Genomic DNA, 22,976 nt, shown 5'->3' on the forward strand with positions numbered 1-22,976 from the left:
GGGTGCGATTTGCTGGGGGGGATGCGTGGGAGTTCCCCCTTTCTGGTCTATATATCACTGCCTCTGCTGAATTATTTTTATCCCCTGTGGGGACAAAATGTATCCCCCCTCAAAGTGATCATCTACTTAACCAATGGCTTAGACCATATAACTATATACTGTACCTAAAATAGAACTATTTTAAACTAAGTAAAGCGCTGTAACGTGTTGCGTGAACAGTCTATAGTGCCATAGATAAAATCCGAGTGGCAGTTGCTGATTGTATTTAGCTGCTACAGAGCTCCAGGATGCCGGCTACCAGCAGCAGTTGTTTAGCTGCCAATAGTTGACTGCGAGCCGGCTCTAGGCACCGGCAGATGACGGCCCTTTCAGGGGCCATGGTAGTTGAGTTAAGCCAGAAAAAGTGAGCGTTCTGCGGCGCTGACAGTTAAGTTTAGGCACCAAAATGTTAAGTTTAGGAAAAAGATCATGGTTTGGATTAAAACACGAAAGAGCGTTTCCTGGGTGAAAGTATTTAGTTTTCGCTGCAAAATGAACTCTGCTCTCCGGCTTGATAGTGCTGTGTTTTTTTTTTTTTGTGTTATTTGGGTGGGGGGGGCTTTATTTATATAGGACAGCTGAAGTCATGAAAAGGGAGATAGATGTGGAACAACATGCAGCCACAGGTCGGAGTCAAACCTGCGGCCGCTGCGTCGAGGAGTAATCCTCTATACATGTATATGGGCGCTCTACCAGGTGAGCTACCCAGGCGCCCGAAAGTGCTGTGTTTTATGTTGATACCACGTTATGCTATTTCATTTTGAGATTATTTCCCATTGGATATTGAAGTGTTTCGGCATGCCTGGTCAAGTGGCACTATATCCATGGTATTGAAAGGAGGATTTAATTCTTGCACGTTTTGTTTTGTTGTAGCGGTTGTGCATTCCATCCTATTCTATTCCTGCTTTGCATTCTTGATTGTATGGTAAACTGCCAATATTAGCCTATTTTGTTTGTGTAAGCTGATGAAGCTGGCAAATACCCTGTCTCCAGTTAAAAAGGCAATCATTTTCACTGCACTTGGTCGACAGCTTTGCCTAAGGAACCTTCTTTTTCGGACGTTTTGCTGCTAGTTTGAATTTTAGGGGAAATAACTATTTTTAACTTGTTCTTTCTCGAAAAAACACACATTTCCCATTCATAAAGAGTGTTGCCCACACTAGAAATCTGCAGCCCTGTCTGCCAGTAGGCTCTGAGCTTTCAGCTGCTTTGTCCCCCTCCCTGCCAGAATCAGCAGCAGCAGCAGCGATGAGTCACTCAGTGTGTGAAACATGACGTCATTCGTGTCTTCCTCTTCTGTTCTTAGTGTCCAGGGCTCCTGACTGGAGGACAGACCATGCTGCTGCACTGAGCCAGAGGGAGAGAAAAGAGAGAGGCCCCAGAGGACCGCTGAGGTGGTGGCTGGCCTGTTGGTGTGCCCCTCCCCCTTATCTGGCTGGCTAGCTGCTGCCTCTTCAGTACACCTGATCGCTGTAAATATTGCTGCCTTTTTTGTTGTTGTGCATGTTGATATGTTGGTAGACTTTGGAGTGAGTTTGTAATTAAACCGAGAAAATTAAACCTCTAAATCCTTTTTTTAGTACGAAAGTACAAACATGATCTTATTTTGTAACTGACTCTCATGAATGGAATGGTTCTACGCTAAAACGCCTTGGCACCTAAAAGAAGAAAGTAAAAGTGATAAAACAACATTGTTGGGTGAACTTTTTCCCCGTCAGGACCTTATTCGGTTCACATTTCCTTACTGGCACCAACCTGCTGTTAATGTTTCAAACTGAAATGTTTCATCCATAAAAATTGAGTTATTACTTGGGGGATTTGGCTTTACCGTTTGTTTGTACAATATAAATAAAAAGACGTTTCTTACTGTTACGAATTAAGATGTTAATAATCTTAATTTGTAACCAACAATATAGTTAAATTGTTTAATATAGTTTTTGCACCTATTCAGATTAACCTGGGGAGTTTGTTTTTTTTGAACATGTAATAAAACAAACCATTTGAAAAGATTAATAATTATGCTGCAAAGACCAGTCATTTAACTTAATAAATTTGTCAATTTTTTTCATCTGTGTTGTTTCCTCTCAGCCCCACCCTGAAGGCTAAGGCTTGCTATGGACTGTGCTTCGCCCCCAGTCCAGCCCAGTACACTACCTTAGTGGGTTCCCCTCCTCTTCCTGTGTGTGGTTCCCGTCCAGACTCACTGTAAAGAGTCGAGCACAGATCTGGTACCACCTACAGGTAGATAGTATAGTAGTACACTCTCACACAAATACTGAATGCATCTGTCTCTTTCTTGTTTTTTATGCTTTCTCTTTGGTCATTAATTATCAGAATTGTTACAGCCCCTTTGGTGTTAAAAACTGGCAAAGCCTTAAATTCCCCTCTCTTTTCTTTTGCCTCTTTTCTGTCAGCCCCTCCTGGGTTCTCCACCCAACTCCCACCCTCTCCCCCTCCCCTACAAAGATGTCAGTGAGCCTGGCAACAGACATCCAGCAGGAGGGAGAGAGTAGGCCAGTCATTGAGCCCTGCAGTAGAGGCAAAACCTCCCCTCAACCACAGGGCACAAAGGAAGGGACCGGAGAGGGCCTGGAGCCTGAGGATAGCTCCCCACAGGATGCGCAGGTGAGAGACAGAGACAATATAAAAGTGCTAGTGGGACATTTTTTTTACCATTACATTGCGTATTACAACAATTGATTTGTTTAATAATTGAATAAAACCAATTCAAGGCAGGGCATTAGAGTGTGTTTACATGCTCTGCAATAACCTGGCTATAGCACAGCCAGCATTTGTATTCAGCAGGTTTGTAACAATGTGCCTCTCCTATCTACCATAGTTTTAAGCCAGATTTGAAGTGTTTTAGAGAGGACAGGCTCTATACTACTATATGCAATTTTTTGCCTTCCCACTATTCCTATACCTTCAGGGTGGGTTTGCAGGGATGACCGTCGCTGATTGGTCAAGCACATACAGCACGGCTGCTTCAACTTGTGTACTGCTTCATTCAGAAAACAAGGAAGTACTCTAGTATCGATTTAGGACGTGGGGAGAACATTTGTCTGTTTGAAAACATTAAAAGTAAAGTTAGCTTTTACTGTCGGCTTCTAGACTCATTTTAAAAAAGGCCGAAAGAAAAAGAGAGCAAGATCAAGCTGAGAGCATGGCACGGGTGAGTGAACGAGCTGAGACAGCACAGCGGTGCTGTGAGAAAGCCAGTGAATGAGAGAAATAAAACGTTATTTTCTGATTGTCTCACGGCAGTTACATATTAAAGCACAAATAAATAACCATCAAAACTAAACTGATAAATAAAAATGTTAAAAAAAAGGTTATTCATTTCCATATAAATTGTTTTTGTCAAAGCAAGGGAGCCACAAGAGAGGGGTTAAAGAGCTGCAGGTTGCTGATCCATGGTTTAGGTAGAAACTGATTTGTTTAGATGTATTGGATGTTTTAGTTCTATCGAGAGTTTGGATTTGATTATTTTGGTTAGGACACACTTCTAGATAAATCTCTTTCAGCCCACCACACAGCTGTCACAGTGATACTTTGGCTGTCCGAAGTCTGTCAAATGCACATGCGTCTTTAAAAGCCCGGTTACAAACCCATTTAGGCATATACATGGTCAAGAAATCAGGTTTTTCCAGCAGAAACCTATTTACAGTATGTCACATGTTCTGTAAGCGCAATACAGAGACATGGCATTTAAAAGTTTACACATTTTCACCCATATTATATACACTTAAAGTCACAGATCTGAGCAGAATAGATTTGTGCAAATCTCTAAAAGGGCTGATTTTTGATATTTACAAATTGTTCAATCAATCAATTGACATTGAAGTTTTAATATTAAGATTAGTAAACTAACACATTTATCTTGCAGAAACGGACTCCTAATCACAGCCATGGCAGAAAAAGGGCCAAGGTAAGTAATTCATTGTCTCCCCCCTGTTTTTCTTTAACTACAAAACTAGATACTTTCTAAAAAGTCACCCAAAAAACTTTGTAATCCTGCTCCCTTCCATTATTAATGTTATATTCAATGGGTCTGTTAGAGTGACCTCACCCACGTACTTCTGACAGTTGATGAAGACTATAATATGATAACTAGATGTTGGTTCGCTAAATAAATGAATACATCTTGTCAATTGACTCTCAAACGGGGTGTTAGATTTGTGTGGAGTACAGTGGAGCCGCTTTCTTGTCTTTTTTTAAAGACATACTGTTCTGATCTCTCTAGCTCTGAGCAGGTCTTGCCTTTGACATGTATGCATTCATTACGGTTGGGTATCGTTTGGATTTTTACGATTCCGATGCCGAACCGGTACTTTTAAAACGATTCTGATTCCTAAACCATCCATCCATCTTCCTCCGCTTATCCGGGGTCGGGTTGCGGGGGCGGGTCGCGGGGCCAGCAGCCCCCAAACTTCCCTTTCCCGAGCCACATTAACCAGCTCCGACTGGGGGATCCCGAGGCGTTCCCAGGCCAGGTTGGAGCTATAATCCCTCCACCTAGTCCTGGGTCTTCCCCGAGGCCTCCTCCCAGCTGGACGTGCCTGGAACACCTCCCTAGGGAGGCGCCCAGGGGGCATCCTTACCAGATGCCCGAACCACCTCAACTGGCTCCTTTCGACGCAAAGGAGCAGCAGCTCTACTCCGAGCTCCTCACGGATGACTGAGCTGCTCACCCTATCTCTAAAGGAGATGCCAGCCACCCATGCCAAACCCATTTCGGCCACTTGCACCCTTTACTTTCCCTGTGCCCCAAATACTAGCGTTGTAAGCTAATCAGCGGTCCACGCTAGCTTGTTTCAAGCTACAAACACATTTGATTAGCATGAAAACATGTCCCAGAGAGCGCTCGAGTCTGTGAACATCTGTTATTAACCCCTCGGTTCGTTTTGCGCTGGAATTGTCCTTTAAGTTCACACATTAACATTGTTTTTACTTCAAGATACTTAATCAGCAGCTCATTTGCATTTGTTTATTTACATTTTACATATTACTAGCAGTTGGTTTTAAGCTGCGCTTGTTGTAAGAGGACCTTGTTTACTGAGAATTATTAATGTAATCTTATAGCAGGGAACTTTTAAACTGAATTAGCCTCACAGGTAATATACTGTATGTGTGATTCTGTTTCAGTCTAATGCCAAACTGAAGCTTGTCCGGAGTCTGGCAGTGTGTGAAGAGTCCTCTGGTCCATACTCCAATGATGGACTTCCAGAATCGGTACTGTTTTGTCTCTAACTGCTAACCCCTCACCCTAACCTTGGTCCATACCCTGCACTCAGCCTAGCCTGCAATTTATTGTATGCAACTACAGTTTGTGTAGGATTAACGATGCTTAATATACTAAACAAAATTAGAATTCAAAATTTTACCATCTTTCTCATAGCAATGGAATGTGGTTTTCCAGGATATCATCCAGCTTCACATCAGCTGTCCATCAGACAAGGAAGAGGAGAAGTCCTCAAAGGACGAGTATGAAAATGAAGAGAAGGAGAAGAAGGACAAGACTCCGCGAAAGATGTTGTCACGTGGTAAGATGTAACTTGGAGGTTAAATGTAATTTGGTGCCTGTTTTGGTACTGTGCTTTGATTTCTACACAGATGTGTAGAAAGATTGATTTTTTTTTCATTCTTCCTACTAAAGTACCATAAATGCTAAATAAATGTCTGTTAAAATGTCCCACATTAGTCATTTTTGAAATGTGTTGTAGTGTTAGGTCTGTTACATGTAAATGTGATGCCCACTGTATTATTAACACCCTAACTAATATGATGTTGAGCTAATTTATCTGGGTAGATAATAGGATCCCTCTCTCTTCTTTTTTCTAATGACCTACCTCACTCCCTCTCTCTGCAAATGCCCTATCACGTCATTAGACTCCAAGAGCAGCAGAGATGCCAACTGTGTAGTGGAAAATTGTGTGTGTGTGTGTGTGTGTGTGTAAGCAAGAACAGCGAGCTAGTGTCTCATGTGATCTTCTTCTTATGTTTATCCTCCTTGAACAACCTAGAATGTCATTGCTGGCGTGTTGGGGTGCCATTTTAGAAGCTATGCTTAGCCAAACCAGTCTCTCAACGTTTTTTTCCCTTTTGCCTACCTATTTCTTTTTTCTTTTTTTTCTGTTAGACTCCAGTCAGGAATACACTGACTCCACGGGCATTGATGTTCATGAGTTTTTGGTCAACACACTGAAAAACAATCCCAGGTATGAAGTGCCACCAAAGGTTGACTGATATCCATAGCTGTAACAACAGAAAATGAACAAAAACATGAAAAAGTACTAGATGGGATGAAGCTGGTCTTTTATATTAATTTATCTGGTCCTATACATATTTCTCTATACATGGCAAAACATGTTTTGATCCAACAAACTACTGAGATATATTAAACATTTAGCTATTTGGTAGATTCCTGATAATCTTTTATCCAGCGTCTTAAATCTGTTCTTTAATTACGAATCCCATTATCCAAACAGATAAAGATGAGTATGCACAAAAAGCACTTGTTCCTTCATCTCTCAGTTTTCATAATGATGGTAATGTGCGATATGAGTTGCAACTCATGCACTGACTCGAAAAATACCTGCCAATTCTTGAAGCACCATGTAATACAGTGTTAAAGAGAAACAAATAAAATTGTAACATTATGTTTGTCTAACTGTCGTAGGGCTAATATTACATTAGCAGGAGGGTCCCTGCATTTGCTGCTGAGTTATATTGTCTTAAAACTGAAAGTCCTCCATCCTCTGCAGGAGTCTGTAGATGAATGTCTTAAGGCCCAGACACACAGAGCCGACGGCCAAACGTCGGCAGAAAAGGCAGTTGGAATGATTAGTCTCCCCGAGTTGGTCAAAAAAAGTGCTTCGGAACACAGCAAAGCGACGAGACGTAATATGTCTCCATAACAGCAGGCGGCGCAAATCTGTATTGTCGCCCAAAATTGAAACCCAGCAGCTGATTGGACGAACGCGTCACGTGGGTCTTGTTTCTCCAGAAATTCAAAGACAGACTGTCATGGCGGCTTGTTTAGAATACGATCTCATATTGTACTAAAATAGTTCCCCGAAACGTGTTTCTGAAAACATGCGAAAAAGCGAGAAATAGGCCATGCAGTTGCTGAATCTGTCTTCATTTCAGATCAACAAAGGTCAGTTTAAAAGATTTTCGTCAGATTTTGAGAGACTCTAGTCACACTCCTTCCGCTCCCCGTTTCCGGGTTAGCACTCTACCAATCAGATGGGTCATTTGAGTCCGACTGCCGGCAGTGCCCGCCCCGCCGATTACACATGTCAAATCGGCCAAAATGAAGGACGACGGCCCCTCGGACGGACGATGGCACGGAACACACCGAACAGACTCAAGTCACTGACCTCGCCAAACTGTCCAACGGCCGATTATCGGCTCTGTGTGTCCGGGCCATTACAGTATATCCCCCCAAAATGGCAAGATGATCGCATTTAGTTGTTTAAAGAAGGTCAGATTTAAAAATGCAGTAGTAATAATACTACTACAAAGTAATACAACCATTATGGGAAGTATTGATTGCCATACTTCATACCTTTTGATCTTTGGTTGGTATCCTCGCCACACTCTAGTCACTGACCCGCTCCCTCCCTCTGATCTCTTTCTCCTCCCCCCCGCTCTCTCCCCCTTTGGGCCAACAGGGATCGAATGATGCTGCTCAAACTGGAACAAGATATCCTGGAGTTCATTAATGACGACAAGTAAGCCACGTTCTTCATAACCGGTCGCTTGTATTTAAATTTAGCCCTTTTACATCTATTCCTTTTTATTTATAGATTGCTGAGGTAATGAGATACATTTGGCAAGTTGATATTTATGGGGCAAGTCTGTGTTCCCCTGTAACCACAATAGTGTTATGTTAATAAGTATTAGTATTTCAACTCTGTCTGAAAGCAGTAAATCATCTTGCTGAATGGAACCAAATGAATTGTCCCCAAATTGTGACAATGTGCTTGTCAAAAATCAACTAAAACCTTTTTGTAGACAGGATCATTCTTGTGGGAAACAACACAACAGAAGGGCAGGAGTTAGAAAAATTACATAATTGGAGTATGAACCACCATAGTAACCATAGAAAATATCTAGAATACAATTTTGTATGGAAATGGATGTTGTTTCAGAAAGCCCGGTGTTTGCGTTTAGAGCGCAAATTAATTTCTTATAGAACAAACATAAGAGGGTTATGTTCTCAAAATAGTTTAAATGCTGAAATAAATCTACACATTATAAGAATAGACATTACAGCATTCAACAAAAAGAAGAATGTAGTGATCTAGCAGTTAATTGCAGTGTTGAAATAACATATTACTTTGTCTTTTGTGTCCCCTGCAGTAACCAGTACAAGAAGTTTCCTCAGATGACGTCTTATCACCGTATGCTGCTACACCGTGTGGCTGCCTACTTTGGCATGGACCATAATGTGGATCAGACAGGCAAGGCTGTCATCATCAACAAGACAGGCAACACACGCATGTGAGTGTGGTTTCTAACTTTGGTCCAGACTTCAGCAGCTCAGTCTTAATTATGTGTTTTTTTCTTTTATATTGGTATGCATACAATATACTTAAATAAGTCGACCATTAAAAACAGTTAAACAAACATACTTTATTCAGACTTTTCCAGATGCCAGGATTGCAGTGGTGACAATATGGGTTTAGGTAGGGGTTATTATAAGCAAATAAAATCCAGAAGTAATGTTAACAACCTCAAGGGAACATCTTATTTGTGCTGTCAATCGATTAAAATGTTTAATTACGATTAATTGCATGACTGTCCTAGTTAACTCGCGATTAATCGCAAGTTAATGGCACATTTTTTATCTGTTCTGAATGTATACGTTTTTAATGCTCACGTGGTGTTTGAGACCCGACTACTCCATTGGTAACTCAGTTCACATCGCCAGTACATGCAAATAACTTTAGTCTTGTGGATAGAACCATCTGGAAAGGCTTTGAAACTCAACTTTCCAATCATAAGACCCTTTTATTTATCCATTTCTGCTCGAGAAGCTTTGTTTCTGCTAGCCATCCACTCCCGTTCACGGATGTATTAAGACCGGCTTCCGTTCCGCGTCTTGTCTCCTCTCCGTGAGCATGAGTTAAAAGGAATTTGCGTTAACTCCTTATAGAGACAGAGCACATTTCAGCCTCAGTTGGATTATTTTTCCAAGTTGAGCAAGGTAAGGAGAAGAGAGCCTGAGAAAGACTGGCAATATTAAGGCTGTCAATATACCTTGTCCTCTCTAGTAGACATAAAAGGGTAAAATAATTGTTCAACATGCTAAATCTGATGTTTTTAGCTAGCTAAAGGGATTCTGTTGGTGTTTGGCGCCGCATGTTTTTCCCTCCAGTGGGCGTAGCCCAGTTTTTTAGGTTCGACAGCTTATAAAAACTTTTGGGTTCTTTACATTGTTGGTAGTTCATATCACCACAAAGCAGCTTTTTGGCATTTTTCGGTTGTTTGCTAGCAGACAGAATTGACGAGGAGTCACACCCTCGCGCAATACAAGTCAGTGGAGAGCAGAGAATTGTTTTCCCCCCCGGTGGGTGTGGCTTTCAGAGTATGACGTGATGCGTTCTGTCTCTATTAACGTGTTAATTTTGACAGCCCTACTTTTTATACATCTTCTGGGTAAAATATAAAATCATTCACAGTACCTGGGGAAACCCTCACTAATTGTAATCAACTCTTTATTGTCAGTTTGTTAAGGCAGAACAACTTTTTTTGACCGCTGGCAAGCAAGTTGAAATGTTTGTCATAAGACAATAGAGTGTACTTGTGTTGATAGTGTTAACAGCAGCCAGATGCACCTTAACAGTTATAGTTTTCCAAATTAATATGTGAGGATTATATTTGTTTATCCATACAGCGGCAAATCATGAAACTCAGAAGTGGACAAACAAAATCTGGTCAGATCTGATATTCAGAAGTACTAACATTGCCACATTCACTGTGGAACTTTAAACATGCCATTTTGTTTTTTCTGTTACCTTGCTTATGTTTCTCTAATGCAGTCATATGTAATGTTTTGTCTAGTTTTGTTTTAGTCTGTTAAAAAGCATTAAGCATGTTAATAATTAATAGTTTAACCGACAATAATAATTTTGACCGATTAATATAGTATCAGTTAAAAAACAAGTAGTTGCACGATAAAAGAATAAAAATAGGCTATACAATCTATTTCTTAAATACAATTAATGGTGGTCACATAAAATCACACATGCCTTTTATTGGAGTAGCTTATTGGAGTTGCTTTTTAAGCTCTTTTTTTCTGCAAAGTTCTTGGCTGTCATGGCGCTCATAACGGAGAGCTACATGACACATGCTACTATATCAATGAGGACTGATGGGTTAAATCGTTCATGCCCGGCAGACACACCGCTGACTACCTCGCAGCTTAACTATTTGATGCGATGGAGACAGGCCCCGACAGCCTCTCCGCGGTCCGCATCACTGGTAACGGCGAAAAGCAAACCGTTCTATTTTGGAAAAAGTGACTGCATATGTCCACGACAATGCATGCAACATCGTGGCTGCCCAGCCGGTACCAAAGTTGCCCACCGACGCTGAGCGTGGAAAGTCAGAGCCCTAACTCTGTGAACTAGGATTCAGTTGCCTGCTTGTCGGTTAACGGGTAATGATCGGTTAACAAGGGTCGGCTATTGGTCAGAAAAAAAATCTAAATTAGTATCCCTAAAAGTAGCTTTTTGTCCTCCCATTGTACTTTCTCTACAGCCCAGAACAAAGGTTCTCTGAACACATCAAAGATGAACGTAACATGGACTTCCAGAAGAAATTCATTCTTAAGAGAGATGATGCCAGCATGGACAAGGATGATAATCAGGTAAGCTGCATTGTATACTGTGTCATTTGTTAACTCTATCTAACTAAAAAAGGAGAGTTTTTAGGATGTGATGACATAGGACTGTTAATTACCTTTTCCAGATCAGATGAAAGAAGGCAATGTCTACGTTTGATGCCAACTAAGCTGTGAATCAAACAATTACAGATTTCTGGTGGTGAGCCCCTAGACTATCTGGGCATCTGGAAGTAGGAGTAGTAGTGCTGCAGCATCATGTTGACCCAGCCTTGTGTTAACCATTTAAAATAACTCTTTAATTATTTTAAATAAAGACCCATAACTTAACAGAGGTGCCTTACATTATCAATGGTAGCTATTTGTAAGAGCATGCAGAGCTTGAACAGTGATTACTGTACATTATTGTAGTTGCACAGTTGGCAGGTGGGTTGGAAACGGAATCTGTTCCAACAGAGATTAAAAATAGGCAATCTGTTTGACTTGGGGTGAAAATAATAACTAACTCAGAGGAAACTCAGTCCCCACGTTTAAAATGTGTTTAAGTCCAAACCAAATAAACTCTCTGTCCACACCAGTTTTTTTTTTTTTTTTATATAGATATTATGCTGATTGAATATCTCAGGCTTCTTGTATGCAAGCTCATTTTGCTTTTGTGAAATTGTTAAAAGCTTACAGTTAACTTGGAGATGGCGTGATACCAATTTTCCATTTCCAACACCAATCCTACCTGAGAGTGTACTTAACTACGGGGTTCATATGGGTGTTTGAAATCCTTGAATTTTGATGTTGTGTTTTTCAAGGTTTGAAAAGTGCTTACATTTTGGATAAAATGCTTGAAATTGTTACTGTATTTATTTCATAGGCGCCGATACCGTGGGTGCTCCCACAGAAAATACTGAGCATGGTTAGAGGTGAATGGAAATGGGGTGCGTGTGTCTTTAATTTCCCCACTAACCGACATACTATAGGATTGCATAGATAGAATTGACAGCCTGTAACAACCTGGGAGTTTTGACTAGCCGGCAGCAAGTTTAAAAAACTTGTGGTGGAATAATGGATTTGCTTTCTCGTCGGTGGTTTGGCATGGATTTTAACCAGGGTTCAACAAAAGGTAGGCTCTAAATTACTACATTCCTGCTGCTGGTTTATGGGTGTGTGTGTGAAAGGTGTGTCGTTGCAGCTCCAACCAACTCGCGTAGTTTTTAGTCAGTGGACTGTCATTGGCAGGCGAGAACTAGCCTATGAGAAGCAAATTTTATTGTATTACGGGCTGTGAATTGAGATATCCTACAAGCCGTGTTCTAATGCACCGCCTATTACTGGATAAGTTGTTGATTATGGCTTGCAAAGTGTTTGTGTCTAGTTTGTCAAGTAGGTTAGCCTAGGCTACTAGTTTGCATCGCTAGCTAAAGGCTACCGCTAGCTAAAGGCTACCGCTAGCTATTACTGGATTTTAAATTAGGCTACCAAGGTTGTCCTTTTTTTTTATGCACCCGTGTGTCATTCCAATTACCTTGATCTTGGCTTTTACGTTTCAAAGCCATCTCCTGCATCATTTCCCTCGAGAGTATGTCATTTTTCAAACCTAGATGTCAATAATCTAACAAAAACTACGAAACATGTACTGCATACACTTTATTGAAGTTAGTGTGTGTCTGAGGTGATTTAATTGCATAATACATCATAACACCGTAACTCCAGCGCGGCAGTACAGTTCACTTTGATGGTCGGTCAGAACAAGGCAGCGTGCCATCAGGGCAGCGCACCGTCAAGCGTGAATTATACTGGCCGTTCCCAACCTGGCGCGCCATCGTGACGTCAAAATGACATAGATCTTGCCGGAGCGCCTGGATTTATAGCGCACGAGCCGAGGTCGCGCACCACTCTTCTATTTTTTTCAGCGGCGCGAGACAAAGCGGAAACAGGAAGCATGAACAAGCTCCTGGGCAACTGGATGCCAGGACTCTCAGAGTGACTGCAAGTCTCTTTTGTAATCTTACTGGGTTAAGATGAGTTATTTTATGATGAATGAAAGGCTTGATCCTACCAAGTAGGTCATTGAATCAAATCAAAGCATTGACGTCAGTACTGCTGCCAGTTCTGCCGTTGTTTATCTTTTTCTTCTTCTTCTAGTCCGTAGAAAGAGCAAAGTCGGTAGCCTTTCCTCATGAGCACCACCTCTGTTCAGGAGAAGACTGCAGCTAGTGTCGCGACCACCAGTGCGGGTATAAATAGTTACGGTGATTCCATGACGGCACATTTGCACGCGCCAGCTGGGCTGCGGCCAGTATAATTCACGCTTAATTTGAGTGTTCATGAGCAGCATGAAACGAAGGCATAAAGCAGTATCTGACGTTACGGGCTTCTACCACAGTTTCCCCTTGGCTTTTTGAAGTTACGGCAAAAACCTCTTATTTCCCCCAAAAAACAACCGAATTGAAACTTGTTTGTCTACATGATAAAACTTATGTTTATTGTGCTAAAAATTACAATAACTAATGACCGACGTTATGACCTTTTGCCTTAGTGCGGCAGCATAGCTGTCTTACTGTATGTTATGTTACGAACCATGAAGAGATTAAACATTTTAAAGGTGATAATTCAGGATTTATCTAGCAACATAGTTAACTGACAACTATCATTTTCAGCATCTTACTGATTGTATTGTATTGAGAATAAACATAATTAATACAAAAACACAATTTTGGCTGTTTATAGCATTATGTCTTTTAATGTGATAAAAATACTAAATAATTTTGATTATGTATTGGTATGTAATTTAAGCTGGTGTAAGGTGCTGGAAAAAGCTTTAAAATGGACCTTGAAAGTGCTTGAAAAGTGCTTGAATTTGACCGTGGAAAAGGTGTACGAACCCTGTAACTATTAGTAGGCCATTCTTATGCAGGAACTCACATGTTCTTGGTTCTGTCTCTCAAAATCACAATTTTCAATTGGCAAGTATTTAACATCTCCTCCATTGCTGCCGATTCCCTAAGTGTGAGCCACACAAATCCCCTATCCCGTAGCTTTGCTTTTTGCAATGCAAAACGACTTGACACTGTGTGGTCGGACTTATGACACAAGATACACATTTAAATTTTGCATGTCAGCTATAAAACTCACAACTGAAACATTTTTCATTCATTTCAAAAGTAAGTTAATTGCTTACTTGTACAGAGAACAAGAAACTTATAAAATATATAAAAAAATAATAATAAAAATAAATAATACTATACTTGCTTTGTTGCTGTCTGAACCCAGTTTCCCACTCTTCTTTATTCCTTCCAAACATTTGTGCTGTTAAACCTTCCCACGCTGATTCCAGCCATCAAACACTCATTTTGCACAGTTTCCATTCCGTTTGTTTTGACGGAAAGCAATTTTTTTTCTATCACAGAAATTTCAAACATGAGGTCCATTGTAAAAATAAACCTTGTTTAAAAAAGTTTGTAAAATGTGTTGGAAATCTATCGGAGGGTCAGTCGATACATAGTTTCGCAAGCGAGATACAATGTAGCAACTACGTTATTAAACTAACGTTAGTGATCAGATGCAGCCTTGTGTGGTTGCTATAGAAACTAATTAACGTTAGCTACAGTTGAGTTGAACGTTATTCGCCGTAGTTCTAAACATTACAGTGTTTTAAAAATGGACAAATTCATTGTCAATTTTAATATATTTGGAGTAGGGAACACATTTGAGGACTGGTTAAAGAGCGAGGAGGACGACGGAATGACAAAAGAAAAAGACGAGGCCCAGGGTACATGTTTCACGAGATCTGACAGATGAGGAGCTGCGTACAATTGAAAACAGGGCCCTTGAATCAAACATGAAAAAGGCAACTGCCTTTGCTATCAAGGTTTTCACTGAGTGGAAGAGCCACCAGAAGGATAGACTGACAGTGACAACTGACCCGGACACCTGCAGCGCCGAAGAACCTTGTGTGGTTGCTATAGAAACTAATAGCTACAGCTGAGCTAACGTTATTCACCGTAGTTCTAAAGGGGACTACTTTTTGAGGGAGATGAACTCAAACAGAGTATAAATTTAATAAGCATGCAATACGAATAAGAAAAAGCATAATTATGAAAGTATTTGAATTGTTTTATTATGTTGGCAAGCAAGAAGTAGAATAAACGGGATAATCACCTCAAGGCAGGGCAATAAACAGTTTGATATGCCCGGCTTGTGGAAGGTTACCGCCCTCGACGGTAAGCCGTCCACAAGCCGGGCATATCAAACTGTTTATTGCCCTGCCTTGAGGTGATTATCCCTTACGTAATGCAGCCTTTAAAACCAGGAAAAGACAACACTTATGCCATATTACGATATCCAAAATCTAAGACGATATCTAGTCTCATATCACAATATCGATATAATATTGATATATTGCCCAGCTCTAGGTTTAGCATATATTAATATTGCATATTAGATTGTCATATTTCCAATTCAATTGTTTACCCAAATGTTAGATCCGTGTGCCGCTGCAGGACGGGCGACGTAGCAAGTCCATTGAAGAGCGAGAGGAAGAGTATCAGCGGGTACGAGACCGGATCTTTGCCCGAGAAGTAAGTATTGGACCTGGACAGGATAACAAACACTGCGTAGGCGAGATTAACTTTAAATCACAATCCATTTCTCAATCATTATGTTACCTCCAGCTTCTTTAGACTAGTGAGAAGTTGGTATTTCTTAAGAATAAGAACTGTTGGTTTAATAACTTGCAGGTGTCCTTTTTTTTACAGTCCTCTCAAAATGGATACATCAATGACAACAGGTAAGGATTCATCCCACTGGAGGCTCTAATGTGTGCAATTTATAAGACTCTGCCACCTTTCCTCTTAAAGCTACAGTTTGCTTGTTATGTTTCTGTTATAAAAGGTAGAGGGCTTTAGAACACATTTTACAGAAGTATGTTCTATGCTAGACTTTTGAGAAAGAATTTTCGGCAGTGGAACAAATGTTTTCTAGAAATAAGTGTGCTGAGAGAGAGAGAGAGAGATGTTTTGTCCAGCAGTGGTAAAAGTTCTGCACTGTGCCTACCTCTACCTCCCACCCCTCCTTATCTCACCTTCCCCTAAACCCTCTCCTGTTCTCCAATCCAGTCCTGTAACCCCAGCATTTTCTCCTAATGTTAACCCCAACAGACTTTCCACTGAGGGCTACTGCTCTAGCTCTCAAAAGAGGAGGCAGATCTTTAGGTATTGGGGTGCTGCTGACTTTGGCTTGTGTGTTGCCATGCCCATTCTTTGAAAGTGGTTTGGTGATGATGGTGGTGAATTGTGGTGGTCTTTATCTCTTTGCTTGCCGTAGTCGGCTGATTGATGGCTATTCCAGCACTGCACCGTGGGGCTTCCAATGGCCCATGCATGGCTGCTTTGTGGTTTCACTGGGGACTGATGACCTACTTATCCGTCCACCGTCAACTACATTTTTTATATGAAGTAACTGCATCGCTTCGACAGTTTTTGTGGTTGATTTAGTCTTGTAGTTTTAGTAACATGTCACCCGTTGCATAGTTGCACATAAACATATGTAAGTAGTATGTACATGCAATAGTGCTGTTGAACTGACAAATAGAAAATAAGAAACATGAACCTGTGAGCAAAGCATGATAACACTGTCTTTTCTTTAGAGTGTAAACTGGCTGCAAAAACAATAATAATAATAATAATAAACAGTTATTTTCATTGTTGCTTAATCCTCTTGGTTGTTTTTTCTTTATTAACCCATTCATCTTTTGGTCTATAAAATATCAGACAATAGTAAAACATGTTCATCACAATTTCCCAGAGCCCAAGTTGACATATTTATGTGGCTTTTTTTGGTCTGACCATTAAATCCCAAAGATATTCAGTTTACGGTTGTAGAGGATTAACAAAAAAGAAACATAAATTTACAAAAATATTTTAATAATACAAAATTGTTGTCAATTGTATCATTGGCTTAATCGTTTCAGCCCAAGAGTGTAACAGTATATTCAGTTTTTTCCTTTTTATTATGTAAAAGAGAAGTATGTACTGTAATATACATTGTGCTGTTTGTAAACATTGTGTCTTGTGTGCCCCATGTTATTTAGAGCTTTTAGAGTCAGCCCTCCTTTTTTCCTTCTTTGCTTTACTGTAGCTTTTTATATACATTTTCTATGTAGTTTTAAGACTTAAATTTAACCTTTGAACCATCGTATTATTTGTTGACTGTGTTCATTCCTTTATCACTTTTATTTGTGCTGCTTGCAGACATTTCATTAGAGGTTGAGATGTAATACAGTAATATGTCATTAATGATGTACGTTCGAAGTTTTTAATCTTTTTTTACATATCTCCTAAAAATGAGCTTAATATCTCAAGCCCAGCATTCACATAAGGTATATTAGGTGTTACCTTTACAGAAGGCATGCTGTTAAACTAAAAAAAAGCCATAAAACCGCAGACTTCTCTTAAATGAACAAACACAAAAAGCTCTTTTGTGCGGCATTAAGCCGTCTAATAATGACTGAGTGATTGAAGCACATAACATCCTAGCTTCCCCTGTTTGTGCGTGTGATGGGGAATGCTGTCGTGAGGAGGGAGTGTAGATGAAATATCGTGATAAACAGCAGATTCCCTCTTCTTCCTCCTCCCGCTCATCCTGCTGTCATCTTTGTCTGCAGAGCGAAGCAAACAAGTGTGCGCCTCCCTTTACAGGGAACGGCAGAGCAACCACCCTTCCTTAAAATAGGCTGTGCAGAGAGAGGTCTCAAAATAGATCCTCCATTAATTACAGTCTCTGAAATATTTATCAGCCACAGCCATCTTCAAACACCACTCACTATCGCTACGGTTTTACAACCCATACCGAATCCCTGTTCTCGTCATGGAGATTCCCACAAACAGCCTTGCATGTTTTGAATTAATTTTACACTTGTTCTCTCCACAAAGACAAACTCTGTTCATATTCCTCTTCCAGCTTTTAGAGGATGGAAAAAAAACAAGTGTTTACAGCAGCTAGCATTGCTATTTTTTACTCTACTGTCCTCAATGCAGAGTTGTATGTCACTGTTTACCCACAGGGCTTTCTATCAACATTCAACTTAATACTGCATCACCAGTATGTGTAGCACATTTTTCTTTTTTAATTTCTTTTTTATTTAAGTTGTTATTTTCAGGCACAAGGACAGTAGGACATGTTCAAACTGAACAATATTATTCTTAACGCTGACACGTCAGTGACAGACCCAACCATTCACTTGATGATGGAAGGGTTTCCCGAGAGTGGTGGCTACGCTTAGTGTGATCATTGGTTTTCTTGGCAGCTACCCTTATCCAGGGTGACCGCATGACAACAACACATTGAGTGTGAATACGGCAATATAGTTTAAAGAACCATAGTGGTGAACCAGTGGTTGCACGTGGTTATTTTGTAGATATTGTTGTTGATGTACATCTGGTGGGTGTGTGTGTGTGTGTGTGTGTGTGTGTGTGTGTGTGTGTGTTTTATCTTCAATACAACACATTTTAAGTGCATGTGTTACTGTTTATCTGTATTCAGATGTATAACACATATCTATGCAAGGGCTCATTCTGTTGTTTCCAGTCTTTGATGGTTTGTGTGTTGAATTCATGGACGTTTCTCATCTAGTGCCACTGTAATATCCTGTTACGCCCCAGTGTTGATTGTCTGGAACATCTTTTCTCCCTGCATGTATGTTTTCCTATGTGGATGGGTTTGTATGTGTGTTTTGTGCGTGTGAATCTGTGTGTATGTGTGTGTGTGGTCAGATGTTAAAAATTGGAAATAATATTTTTGGGTGGTTTGTTGCCTGATTTTTGTGTTGTGGTTTCACTAAACCAGCCAATATGCATCTGTGTTGAATGCCCCATCCTAAATAAAGCCTGTCACACTGTGTCCTCTCCACTGTTGATGACCTTACTGTGCTCTTCTGCTTCTGCTCTCCCCTCTATCCTATTTTGTCTTTGACTGTCCACCTACGTTTTTCTCTACTCATATTCTCCTGTGTGCACACCTTCCCTTTTCTATATATTCTTCATCCTACCCATGTACATTTTTGTCTCTCTCCTCCTCTGACTTCTTATTCTTTAACTCTGCTCTCTCTACATATGTCTCACTTGCTGCCTCTTAACTCTCCTCGCTTTAACTCTCCTGTTACTCTACACCTCTACTTTTCCTGCGCCCGTCCCCATTGTATCCCCTTCATTCCATTGCTTTGTCTCTCTCCTCTTCCTCCCTGTACTTTCTTCTCTCAGAGGAAACCGGGAGAGCTCCAGCCGGGCGTCTAGCAGTCGTCAAAGCAGCACAGACAGTGACATGAAGTGCCTGGAGCCACGGCCCTGGAGCAGCACCGACTCAGACAGCTCCAACCGCACCCTCCGGCCGCCCGTCACAAAGGCTAGCAGCTTCTCTGGCATCTCCATTCTTACCAGGGGTGATAGCCTTGGCAGTAACAAAGGCTCACAGGGAAGTTGCAAAGGCTCTCGCTCTGGTAAGGACTGTGGAGAAAAGTTGAGGCAAAAGGAGAGACTTAGCTTTGTTTGTTGTCTATGTCATAATGCTAGCATTAGCAAACTTGTGAACTTGCTGAAACACTAGCTTTACTATGCATTACAATTTTAGCTACTTAAATGAAGCAAGCACAAAATGTACTCACTCCTGTGGGGGCACTTGGAGGCATTCAAAAATTGCATTGCAATTTTTTTTTTTTTTTGCTTTCTTAGGAAATTCCTTGACACTGTTAGTCTTGGCTGCTTGACAGATGATTCAGTCCTTGCTGTTTCACCAGTAAAGACGTCAGGAGACGCTTTTGACTCATTGGCTCATGAATTTATTTCCATAGTTACACAAGATGTCGGAAGCTCCTGTAGGTTAAACTGGACTAACTATATACTTACAGAAACTTGACAGCCTGGAAACATTAAAGCTACAAACAACCCACAATGCAACACTCTGTAGGAGCTGGTGGTAAACCAGTACTTTCTGCAGTCTGATGTTTTTAATATGCAATTGTCTAGTCTTTGAATATAATGCAACCCCCACCTTTTTTAGATGTAATATCCAGATTTTTTTTTTATCTTTATATTAGCACTAATATGGTAGTTTCTTTGTGAACTAATTATTTAACATTCCCTGTTCAGACTGATCTCAAGAAGTGGCGTATGTATGACACTGCAATTTGTATGCCATTTTGGCGTGTTATCAAGACGCATAATCGCTTTTTACCGTATTTATCAATGCTGTTTGGCCTCCATTGACTTACATTACCTTGCGATTGCGTGTCAATTTGCGCCATAGAGAATAGTATGAAAGCCCGAAAATCTGCATAGGGAGGTTGGTTGGGGTGGTGGATGGTTCGAACAACACATGACTTTCACCCAGGAGACCGTGGATCGTGTCCAACCGTGCCGTTGTTCTTTTCCTAAACCCAACGGTCCGAAAAGCGATTGTCTGCGTCTTGATAACACGGCAAAATGGCATACGAATTGGCGTGTCATACATACGCCACTTATTGAGATCAATCTGCTACATACATAATGTGTACTAATAACACGCCACTTGGCTTTAGAAAGTGGCGTGTATGTTGTCACATTGTCCTGTTAAAACAAACAGGAATCATTTGTTACTATAATAAACCCCATGCCCAAAACATTTAAACTTGAGAGAGAGGTTTCACCTCTTGCTGGAATGTTAACTTGAGTTGGAAACTGTTATTATGTTGTAAAGAAGAGAATAATACAAGAACAAATACAGGCACATGGATAAAACCCTACAGTATTTTCTTAAGGAAGTATTTTGATAAGGAAGTTTTTGAGGGTTTCATGTCTTTTCTGCAACACTAGGCCTGCCCCTAGTCAGTCCTGATGTGTGTCCCCCACCTGCAGCCTCCCAGTCTAGCCGTAGCCTACTCCCCTGCCCGTCACAACAGCCACAGCCCCAGGTTCCGCCTCAGACTGCCCTGCTGCCCACCCCACAGCAACACCCCATGGGAAACCACATGATTGCTCAGGTATGTACCTCCACTGCCTGCATTTATGTCAACCATATCAGTAAAAATGAAGACACACTTTCAAGTTACAAAGGATCTAATTTGATATGGTGGTCAATTGAACATCTTTAATGATCAAATGTCCATCTTCCTAATATAAAAGGATTGGTTATTCCGGTCATACTGGTCTTTGAGCAACATTATAAAAGTTATTGACAGTCAGGTTCTCTTTGCATAGTAGTGATTACATTTCATTTTGTAAACCCTGTTTTTTTCCCTTCTTTTTTATAGTGTAGAAAAAGAAATTAATGTGATTTCCATTTTTTTATCCATCTGTTCATTAACAACTTTTCCCTCTGTGTTCTAACCCACATCTTATGTGTGTCTTCATTTCTCTATCTGCCTGCTTCTAACACCCTCTCTCTCTCTCTCTCTCTCTCTCTCTCTCTGTGTTTTGCCTCTTTATTTCCTCCCTCTTTCTGGTCGTGTGTATAGCCAGTGGCATCTCTGCAGCCCTCTCAGCCTGTCTCCTACTCCAGCCCTTCCTGCCCACAGGTTCTCCTGCCAGTTTCTCCTCCCCAGCAGTACACAATGGTACTGTCACCTCTTGTAGCTTCATCTGTATATATTAATTTAGTTAACTGACACCCTTCATTTTGCATTTAGCTATTGCTGTATTCTGCTAGAAACTCTTGTACCCGCATACCCTGTTCTCATTCACATTAGTTAGGTGTTTAACCACAATCATGGAAGAATTATTTATTTCTCTGGACCATTCAGGTAGTACTTTGTCTCAGGCTGTTTAAAATCTTTCCCTGCCTGAAATTTAACTCGGAGCAAGATAATTTCTTTGCTATTCCAAGTGCATGTCTGCATTTACACACACACGTGAAAAAAGTGACAGTTGTGCTTTGTGGAATTTTTATTTTTGGTCTGCCAAGCACTTTATATTAGTATATACTGTAGTACTTTTTTGGAAGCAAATTCATGGTTATTACCATGACTTTATTTACATTCTTTGAATATACACTGATTTATATATATTTTTTAAAACAACTAAATCCAGAAAAAAATTTAACTGGGTTAACAGATTTTAATAACATTTTGGAGAAAATGTTAATGTAATCCTAGGTGACTGAATGTAACTAATGTGTAATGTACATTTTGTAGTAAATAAACCAATGCAAATATTGAAATTGCAGTGCTCTCATCCTAATCAGCAAAGTGACATGTTTAGACACATGAGCTGTGACCAGATGAGAGTTAAACCTTAAAGGAGCTTTCCTCAAATATTTTGGGAAATGCTCGTTTTTTGTCAAACCCACAATCAGTTGTGAAGATCGACCAACTGCAGTACTGTGTGTTTTAGCTTTAGCTCGCAATCTAGCCACCATTACATTCGGGAATTGCCTTGGCTTTGTACAGAACTGCCAAACACATTCTTATTGTACTACATGCAAAGTGATGAAATTGGTTTTGTAAGATGAGATAGATAGATAGATAGATAGATGCACCAATACCGATGCCAGTATCTGATATCGGTCGTGCGCATGTACTCGTAATCATAATATTATTCCGATAATACCACACCCGATACCACCTCCATAGCAACGGGACATTAACGTCTCCGTCGAGTCGTTAATAATACTGGGTTTCGACGTCTTCTCAGTGTACTTGAGCCGAGGTATGAGATTTCCAGCCGTAACCACATCACAGAAACCATGTTTCCAAAGCTGCATGACTTTTTGAGAAAGCACATCAGCAACCTGTTGACTGTAAGCTTCACCACTGATATTTGGAGTAGCAGTGTCAGTCCAATGTCTCTTATCAGCTTAACAGGCATAAACATGAAGAAGCTGTTTTAACAACCACAGTGCTACTCTGCAACTAGCAAATTATTTTTACATACAAGCTAAAACGAAAGCTGTCGGTTTGTAGTCTGTTTATATAGTTTGCCAAGAGTCTTTACATTTGGACAAAATCTTGTGAACTTAGCTGCTGGGTAAACAAACCATCCTCTCCCACTGGAGCAGTAAATCCACATGGCTACTTAATATGCACGTGAATGATGTCATTGTACTTTGCTTTCTTCTTTCTTTCTAA

The 22,976-nt window shown here is 40.5% G+C and overlaps 1 protein-coding gene across 19 annotated transcripts in view; it reads left to right on the top strand.

The window, feature by feature from the left end:
- Nucleotides 1-22,976, top strand: part of r3hdm2 (R3H domain containing 2) — a 75,622-nt gene that overhangs the window by 31,821 nt on the left and 20,825 nt on the right. For 2 of the 19 annotated variants that reach the window (XM_078248909.1, XM_078248911.1), the window contains 16 exons: nt 1,346-1,511; nt 2,128-2,280; nt 2,454-2,664; nt 3,926-3,967; nt 5,185-5,271; nt 5,438-5,582; nt 6,179-6,257; nt 7,716-7,775; nt 8,407-8,547; nt 10,810-10,918; nt 15,367-15,462; nt 15,622-15,671; nt 16,000-16,095; nt 19,141-19,376; nt 20,728-20,894; nt 21,369-21,467. In XM_078248909.1, the coding sequence (XP_078105035.1) occupies nt 2,506-2,664; nt 3,926-3,967; nt 5,185-5,271; nt 5,438-5,582; nt 6,179-6,257; nt 7,716-7,775; nt 8,407-8,547; nt 10,810-10,918; nt 15,367-15,462; nt 15,622-15,671; nt 16,000-16,095; nt 19,141-19,376; nt 20,728-20,894; nt 21,369-21,467 (1,566 nt within the window). In that variant the 5' untranslated portion in view covers nt 1,346-1,511; nt 2,128-2,280; nt 2,454-2,505. The remainder of the gene's footprint in view (nt 1-1,345; nt 1,512-2,127; nt 2,281-2,453; nt 2,665-3,925; nt 3,968-5,184; nt 5,272-5,437; nt 5,583-6,178; nt 6,258-7,715; nt 7,776-8,406; nt 8,548-10,809; nt 10,919-15,366; nt 15,463-15,621; nt 15,672-15,999; nt 16,096-19,140; nt 19,377-20,727; nt 20,895-21,368; nt 21,468-22,976) is intronic. The other 17 variants (XM_078248916.1, XM_078248915.1, XM_078248913.1 and 14 more) reach the window with 17 other exon arrangements.

The sequence above is a fragment of the Sander vitreus genome, chromosome 4, assembly GCF_031162955.1.
Source record: "Sander vitreus isolate 19-12246 chromosome 4, sanVit1, whole genome shotgun sequence".
NCBI classification, from domain to species: Eukaryota; Metazoa; Chordata; class Actinopteri; order Perciformes; family Percidae; genus Sander; species Sander vitreus.